The sequence below is a fragment of the Prionailurus bengalensis genome, chromosome A3 (genome assembly GCF_016509475.1).
Source record: "Prionailurus bengalensis isolate Pbe53 chromosome A3, Fcat_Pben_1.1_paternal_pri, whole genome shotgun sequence".
Lineage (NCBI taxonomy): Eukaryota > Metazoa > Chordata > Mammalia > Carnivora > Felidae > Prionailurus > Prionailurus bengalensis.
Window position 1 is genome coordinate 46,439,885 of NC_057354.1, and position 8,747 is coordinate 46,448,631.

At 46.4% G+C, this 8,747-nt stretch overlaps 2 protein-coding genes across 3 annotated transcripts in view; one reads left to right on the plus strand and one right to left on the minus strand.

The window, feature by feature from the left end:
- XRN2 (5'-3' exoribonuclease 2) overlaps positions 1–589 on the plus strand; it is a 79,647-nt gene extending 79,058 nt beyond the window's left edge. For both annotated transcript variants that reach the window (XM_043602996.1, XM_043602997.1), the window contains one exon: positions 44–589. In XM_043602996.1, the coding sequence (XP_043458931.1) occupies positions 44–109 (66 nt within the window). In that variant the 3' untranslated portion in view covers positions 110–589. The remainder of the gene's footprint in view (positions 1–43) is intronic.
- A 6,334-nt stretch (positions 590–6,923) lies between these two features.
- NKX2-4 (NK2 homeobox 4) lies at positions 6,924–8,401 on the minus strand. The gene is made up of 2 exons (XM_043602998.1): positions 7,933–8,401; positions 6,924–7,540 (listed from the first exon to the last, which is right to left on the minus strand). The coding sequence occupies exons 1-2, from the start codon at positions 8,387–8,389 to the stop codon at positions 6,924–6,926; spliced, it is 1,074 nt and encodes a 357-aa protein (XP_043458933.1). The 5' UTR covers positions 8,390–8,401.
- Between the last annotated feature and the right edge of the window lie 346 nt (positions 8,402–8,747).

The window sequence follows — 8,747 nt, forward strand, 5'->3', positions numbered from 1 at the left end:
GTGTTAATCCAGAAAATAAACTCTTGCTTTTGCTTATTTTCAGGGATATCCCAGAGAAGGAAGGAAATACCCTTTGCCACCACCCTCAGGAAGATACAGTTGGAATTAGGCTTTTGTAAAGCTTTCCCAAATCCTTTCATCGTTCTACAATTTTATGCTATTTGTGGAAAGATTTCTTTCTCAAGTAGTAGTTTTTAATAAAACTACAGTACTTTGTGTATTTCTTTTAACTGTGTATATTTCTACTGATCTGATCTCACTGTTTATGTTGCTTTCCAAAGATGTGTGTTGCATAATACAGTGGATCTGAATTTATTATTGCTTGTAAAACACATTTGATGGAATAGGAATACTGGTTTTTCATTATGGTTAAAAATCAAACCAGCTGTGGATTTTAAAACACAGTGTATTCTAGATCATCTGAGATCCATGCTGATTTTTAATGCACAAGAATTAGGTATGAACTCTTGAGTTGGAACCCTCAGCCAACTAGAGTATATATTGTTCAGTATTTCTTTGGAAACATTTCATTAATGTACTTGTCTTATGAAAATTTCTGAACTTTAGTAAAAAAAAAAAAAAAAAAAAACCTCTGGTCTCCTGTGTCCTTATTCTTTTATAGTTTTTAAACATTGAAAATCTTGGCCAAATGTGTTTTTTTTTAAGTCATTTTTTTCAGAAAACTATTTCTATAATTAGATGTCAAAAGAAAACCAATGTAGCAAGAAAACCCAGCCATCTCCTATATTAATAAGTATGTCAGCTATTGATTTGACTATACCTTCTCTGTGAGAATAAGTTAACATACATTTTATAAACTTTATGTAGACTTGTACTCCAGTTTTAAGGACTTGTTTTAAATCTTTAAGGTGAAAAGTTTAATTCATAGCTAATTAGTCTGTACTCCTTAGCATGTTTTTTACATTATAATAGATTTGTTTTCACTCATTTTTTTTCTTGCTACTTAGCACACTGTTATTACTCCTTATATTTATGCTTGCATTTCATACATGGCACTTGCACATGCGTTTTCACTTGTTTGCCAGGACAAATTTACACACACACACACACACACACACACACACACGCGTGTCCACTTGCTGCTTTGTTTCCATTTGCCTGTTCTAGCCTAAGATTGTAGAAAAAGGCTTCTCTTTGACCTTCTGACTTAGGACATTTTTGCTTTAATATTTCAGCTAAGGCACACTTGTTACTCTTAGCCTATGTGGAAAAAAGGCCACCTTAACCTTGAATAGGAAGTTATTTTGAAGCTATTGAGTTCTTTGCTGGTGATGGGTGAATAGAGTAGGGTCCTTTATTGTTGAGACAAAGCATCTCTCTGCTGGGCATTAACAACACAACTATTGTATATTAACCTTCACAATACATTAAAGTGATAACACCTTCTGTTAAATGTCTCTATCTTCCAAATACTACAAATGAATAGCCATCTAAATCAAGTATTGCATATTCCAAAGGAGCCCATATAAATGTCTTCCTGTCTGTAGCTTTATAGACACCCCAAACGCACGCTTTGACAGAACCTGTATTTTCTCAGATCTTTTAGGTTTTAATTTTAAGCTATCATGAGCTTGTCTATAAAGTAATTGTTTTTGCTTGGCCTTTCAATTACGTGTAACTGTTAAGTTTGAAAACAAACGTTTAGAGTATTTTGAAGACATTTAAGCAAAAAAGCCTAATGGAAAAGCTGTGCCTGCCTCCTAGATTCCCTCTTAGAGGTTTGGTGCCCCGCAGCACACCTGCCAGCCAGCTGAACCCTCACTTAACGGGCCTTCTCCGTTCCTTCACCCTTGCTACCTCTTCTCCCTTACTCTTTCTCTCCTTCCCACGTCTGAATCTGCCAGAAAAAAAATGCATTCTATTCAACAAGTGTAAACGCTTTTTAGAACTTCAAATCGAATATTTAAAGCTATAAACATTCCCTCCGCATTCAGGTGTAAAAATAGTTAATGGGCCAGATTTCAATAATTAATTATATTATCTTTAAGACACAGTAATTCAGGGTCTAATATTAAAGATGCTTAAAATCTTGGAACATGAAAACAGAGTGACTTTATTGTGGCGCTAAGGGCCCTTAATGCGCAGTTGTCTAACCTTTAAAGATCAAATGAGGTGATGCACGTTAAAATACAAAGCCGTCTACAAACTATTAGCCATTTGGCGTTACAAAGGCAAATTGGGTGTAATGAGCGAGAGGTTAATGTTCTTGCTAGGGTGCGGGGCGTCTGGACCGGCGGGGGTGCGGCTGATGGTTCCAAGCTCCGGTGTTCCCCCAGGCGCGTTGGAGGTCGGGCGCACCTCCGACAGCGTCGAGGGCCCCGGGGCGCGGCGACGTCGCAGCCAGACGGGGATAGAGGCGACGCCCGGGAGCCGCGGACCTGGCGTGGCGGGAACAGACGCGCCGCTTCTCCGAGGCAAGGTCCCCCAGACCCACGGGGCACTGGCGGGCTGGGGAACGCTCGGCCCTCGGCGCACGTGGGGGTCGCGCCTGGCGCCCACCCGCTCCTCTCGGCCCTCGCGGCCCCGCCCGCCGGAGTCCCCCGTCCCGCCACTCTCCGGCCCGCCTCCCCTCCCCCGCAAGCCGCCGTTTCAAGCAGGGCGGGCACGGGAAAGTTCAGACCCCCGACCCGCAGGGTGGCCTGTGTGTCGCGGCCCCCGCCTGGCCCAAAGCGGATCATTGCAGCAGCAGCAGCAGCCGCCCTCGGTTCCTGGAGGCGGCGCCGAAGCTTTCCCAACCAGCTCGTTTCGCCGTCTCAGCTCAGTGCACGAATGCAAATACCGGACCCGTGAAGAGATGATGGAAATCTTCTTCGAAGGCTGCAGTTTTAAGTTCTAAGTCTGAACATAACCGAAGTGAGCTAAACTTAGAAATCTAAAATTTAGACGTTGTCTGATGAGTCAACACTCCCCATTCCGGACGGCAGAAAGCTGGCTGGTTCCGTCCGGCTAGTCCGGTACCTCTTCCCGACCGCCCCAGAGGATCATGGAGCTGAGATCCCGCCACAGTGTTCCTGGCGATCGACTGTCCTACTATTACTGACCAGGAAAAAAGTCAACCAACAATAAAATGACAACCACCCGTTCTCGATGGACTTTTCCTCCACGCAGCGTAACGTTAACTGCTTGTGTTGTTTCAAATTTCGTATTTATGGAATGAGGGCCAAAAGAGAACATGGTATGATTTTTGTATTTGAAATGGGAATAGAGCTATTCACTACTGCAAAATAACTCTAAGTTTGCACAACTTAGAGTTAGGCAGTATTAGTGGTTAAACCTTTATTAGAAGTCACTTAAACAATGACTGAAATAGAGGTTACAAGGGATTTTAAAAAATAGTCTTTCATTCAGTTTTGGGTACACATTTTATCCAATTGCAGATAAATATATAAAGCAAAAACAGTGAAACCAAAAAAACTCTCCCAGAAGCTTCCACTACGTCCCAACTTTAAAATAATAAAAGTAATCTTGAAATTACAAAATTATCTCAATACTTACTAGGGAGAGGGAATTCCTGAAGGGATGTGAATGCAATTCCCATCTGCCATTTTCTCTGAATCTTCTCCAGATGTTCACCAGTTTCACTAGCAGTAAAAGGCTATTCCAAAAAAAAATTTTTTTAATAAAATGTTTCCTAACTCTCTGTCTCATTGGGTTTGGACATGGGAAGTAGCAGCATTTTAAAAAAACTGGACTGAAATAGTTAACATACAGGGGTTTGTCCTCACACGTTAGTTAAACATTAAACAGTTGGGCAACATCATTTATGCTTTGAACAAATGAAATTTGTATTGCCACTACATAATGCATTATTTTATGCACAAACTGGTATCTAACAATGCAGTCCGTGGGTCTTTATGTGATTGTGGTTCACAAATTTATTCCAAAAGTCTTTCTAAATCAGTATTCAATGCAGCTAACAAAGCAACTCTTTGGAAGGTGCTTGCACTTAGTGAACAGGATTCTCTGATTTGCTTTAAATTGAAAGTAAACAACTGATAGCAGGATGGAGTTTGAACACAACATCTGTGTTGATAAAAGTCTGATTGACTACTTGTTCTGACCATTAGGTTTTAATTCTGAACAAAGCCTTAAATAGGAGACAACTGGGTTACACCCTCCACGAGTTCCATATACAAAACACCCTTCCTGTGTCCTTTAACACTGCACTGTCACACACCCAGTGGTTCAATTTGCATCCCGACACAGATTACAAAAAAAGTACCTGCAATCCCTGCTGTTCCTTTCTGAAACTTTGATTCTGGGTTTTTGTTTCCATGTGTCAACTGGAAAAGATAAATTTGTTGTACAACCCCAAAACATTTTTTAAAAATACCACATCTGCAGTTAGCGTTTCTGGAACCAAGTTTTGCTGTGGCCTCTGCTAAACTTTAAGGGGGCTTTGTTCCACTCAGACCCTGCGCGGGCCCTCCCTTTTGGTTGTGAAGACACTTATCCTCCTCTTCAGTTAATGAGTTTCACCTAGTCTGGCCATTTGTGTTGTTATAAAAGATCTGCAAAGCACTAATTGCAAAAGAAGGAAAAAAAGCTCTTGCTTTGCGTTAGTCAGAATGTGGAATTCTTTAGCAAAAACATTTTCTATTTTAATGTTTCAAGAACCAAACCCTATCCTAATTTCAGGATGTGCACACATAAACTCAGTGCATTTCTGGGTGTAGAACGTCAAGCCATCTGCAGCAGTTAGTTCTGGCAGTGGTTCCCTTACTATTGAGAGCAATGCTGAAAGGAAAAAGATACGCCTACAGCAAATACACTTTCAGAAAATACTGTATAAAGAAGGCTGTTTTTTCTTTTCGATTCAGAGTTCACTTAGTCTAAGAGACTCTTTGCTCTAGAAATAAAGTATATCAAGGGAAAAAACTGTCCATGAAGACTTATTTTCTTTGTTACTTGGAGCCTTTAGTCCATAAGCTATTATTGTTAAGTACTGGGCTGTAAAATATATATACATATTGCAAATCTTGTGGACTTTTGGAACATGTTTTCTGGAAGTAAAATTTCAAAATTCTGGTACTACTGTGAGGAAACCAAATCAATATAAACAAACATTTCAAAACTTGGCACATCAAAAATAGTTATGTTAGCTTGGCAAACATTTTAAAAGTTAATTCAATTAATATGCAAAAGCCCAAATTGGGAGAATTTTCTGTAGGTGTGACTGCACCATTTTCATAGTATTATTTTCTGCTCAAATTATTTTTTATGTAAAATGTTTTCAAAAAATTAATTCTTTTCCAAAAATGCATTCACAGACTTTTGATAAAGGCTGATCCCCTTGTTTCTTCAGTGGTTGCTTTTTCCCCTCTGTCAAAGGGACTGGAGTTTTATGATTACTATTACTTATTATGTAAAATACAGTTTAAAGAAAGTGCATGTTTAATTTCTAAAACACCTTCCATAGGATTCACTTTGCACATTCAGAAAAAACACCTGAACAATGAAGTGAAATGAAATGTTTCAGCCTCAAACTAATTCTAAAACTTCAAATGTATAGGAGTTTTAGGGTCTTTGGCAACCATTTGTTTATCATTTATAAATCATGCTTTATCCATGTTATAATTTTCATTCATTTTATATAAACTAAAGTCCTTCAGCTTGCTTTTGGTGTTTTTACTCCAATACCAGTTATTTAAATTGTGAGTAAACTGAGCTGCACTGTCATGTGATGCCAAAAAGTGCAAAAAAAAAAAAAAAAAAAAAAAAAGCCAAACCAAAATAAAACCTGTACAACTTAGTGAAAAAGAAATGACCACTTGACTTTTACAAAAAAAATACTTCGGATTCTTTTAAGTTATATTTAAATATCCATTTGAAACATAGGAAATATAAATTGGCATATTAAAGAGTAAATACATTATTTGTACAATAAAACACCAACAAGATCGGTGTGCAACCCCTATTAAGTTCGAGATGTGGGAAGATTGTAAATATTTCTTATTCTTTACGTTTTGATTACAATTCAATAAATCACTTTATTCTCCTTGACATGCTTTGAAATATAGATTAATTGATGTGAATTTTAGCAAATTTGCTTGCTTGTTCTAGTATTCTGGTAAGGTATTCAAATTCAGACAAGCAAATAATTTAAAGAAAATAATTTGTCTATGAAAGGATAGCGTGCATTTATTTTATCAGCTGATCTGTGATACCAGATCTTGAACCAGATTTCACATAAAAAGTAGTTTGTAACCCTTCTTTCTTATAATGAGCTGCAATCTTACGGAAGGAAATATCCTCTTTCAGGGTAATATAGAAACACTAATTCGCCAAATAACGATTAAAACATTCTAAAATCAGCATTAAATTTAAAAAGCTGTTATCAATGCATATAAGCAATGTTTTGATTTTTATTTCATTTCTGTATTACCTAAATGGCAATGATTCCCCTGCAATAATGTTGCTATGTGCATGATCCACCTTGAGCTACAATTTACTTTCAATCAAACATTAATGAAATTGCACTTAAGGGGGAGGCCTTTGAAAATTAATCTCTCAACTTCCACTCCAAAAAAGCATTCATTGTTAAAGCTGGGTTGGTTTTTAGAGCTACAAACACCAACAACGTTTCCTACTTTTAAAACTCTGAGAGCTTTGGTTAGGAACGTGGTGGATGTAGACACAGCCAGCTTTCGAATAATTTAGGAACTTCTGGAAAGAAGAAATCACCACTTCAGTCTCCTGGCGTGGTCAATTCCAGGGCCGTCGCGGTCCCCCAACCCCCAGCGGAGAGGTCCAGAGCGTGCCCCTCTCCATGACCTATTCGTTAGTTTTTGATAGTCGCGTACACAAGGGTCCGCTTCGGTGTGTTTTCCCCATCCGTTCTCGAAGTTCCTTGCACAACCTCCGCGCCGCAGGCAGGACCCCAACCCGGGGCGCCCGCGCGGTCACCACGTCCTGCCATAGAGCAGGTTGGCGCCGAGCACGCCGCCGCCGTAGTCCCCTGCCGCCGCGTCCAGGGCCGCCAGACCGCCTCCCGGGCCGTGCAGCGCTGGCGGGCTGGGCGACAGCTCTTCGAGCTCGGGCGCCGGCGTCGGGGCCGGCGGCTGCGGTCCGGCCTGGCCGGGTGTCGGAGTGCCGGCACCGTTCTGGCACGGCTTGCCGTCCTTGACCAGCACGGGCACCGCCACGCGGCGCGGGGACGGTGGCGGCGGCGGTGGCGGCCCCAGGCCGCCCTCCTGCTGCAGCTGCTGCGCCGCCTTGTCCTTGGCCTGCCGCTTCATCTTGTAGCGGTGGTTCTGGAACCAGATCTTGACCTGCGTGGGCGTCAGGTGGATCATGCTGGCCAGGTGCTCGCGCTCGGGCGCCGACAGGTACTTCTGCTGCTTGAAGCGCCGCTCCAGCTCATAGACCTGCGCTTGCGAGAAGAGCACGCGGCGCTTCCTTCGCGGCGCCGCCGCCGCCGCGTGCAACGGCGCCAAGGTCTTGGCTGCGTCCGCGATGCCCGTCAGCGACCCCATGCCGGCCACGTTCACGCCCGCGGATGGCCCCATGAACCTGGAGACTGGGGAGGGGCCCGAGGGGAAGCCCTGTGAGCGCCAGGCCCGCGGGGAGCCCGCTCCCGCCGCCGCTCCGCGCTCTTCACACCGCGCCGGCCGCGACGCCCGCGGAACCCCGGGTGGGTCCCGGCACCCTCCGCGCGCCCAGGGGCCCAGTGCCCCCCGCCCCCCGCCGGGTCCCACGACACACCCCCCCACCCCCCGCCCGCGCGTCCCCGGCTGGGTCCCAGCACCCTCCGCGCGCCCGGCGGCCCAGGGCCCCGCGCCGGGTCCCCGGACCGCGCGCCCCCGGCCGGGAGCCCAGCACCCCCAGCCACGCGCGCGCGACCTGGGCGGTGACAGGCAAAGCCCGCGCCGTCCGCCTGCCCTCAGTCCCCGCGCTGCCCGCCCCGCTCACTTGACGAGTAGCGCGGGTCCGGGTTGGCGCCGTACCAGCCGGTGGCCGCGGCGGCCGCGCCGCCCCGCATGCCGTCGGTGTAGGCGGGCAGCTCGCCCACGTTGCCCAGGCCGCCGTTGCAGTAGCCGCCCATGGCGCCGTGCGGGAACTGCGAGACGCCCGGCGGCATGTGGTAGGTGGCGGCCGCCGCGGCCGCGGCCGCCGCCGCCGCCGCCGCTGCCGCCGCGTTGTGGCCCGCCATGGCGTGCGGCGGCTGCATGCCCGCCACCGCCGCCGCCTGCGAGGAGGGGCCGAGCGGCGGCGCGCGATAGGCGGCGGCGGCCGCGGCCCCCAGGGGCGCTCCCAGGCCGGGCGGCGCGCCGTCCATGGCGCCGCCGAACTTCTTGTAGGTCTCCTCGATGGGGCTCAGGATGTCGGACACGGAGAAGGGCGTCGTGTGCTTGGGGCTCAACGACATGGCTCGGCGGACGGCCAGGTAGGGGTGCCCGGGGCGGGCGCGGGCGGGACGCGGCGGCCGCTCGTCGCCGCCACCCCGGCTGCGGCGGTAGCGCCTGTGACGAGGAGTCGGCGGCGCGGCGAACCCCCGAGCCGCGGGATCTGGGGTTTATTTTAGTCCGCCGCCAGGTTTACGACAGACTCGGGGGGCGGAGCAACATCCCAAACGAGCAAACAATGGTCATTGACATCTTTTTCTCTACCCTCCACCCCCTGTAATGGAGGCAAAAAAGGTAAAGGGGGCAGTTGGGTGTTTCTTGAGAACATCACCCCCCTTTGCTTTCTCCATCCTTCCCGCCTGGATCCCCGGCAGTTACCCC

What these genes read in the sequence shown, in the direction of transcription:
- NKX2-4 (XM_043602998.1), bottom strand. Translation starts at nt 8,389, where the DNA reads ATGTCGTTGAGCCCCAAGCACACGACGCCCTTCTCCGTGTCCGACATC. An exon ending in GGACCCGCGCTACTCGTCAA is followed by an intron (nt 7,541 to 7,932) that starts GTGAGCGGGGCG and finishes GCCCCTCCCCAG; the next exon opens with TCTCCAGGTTCATGGGGCCA.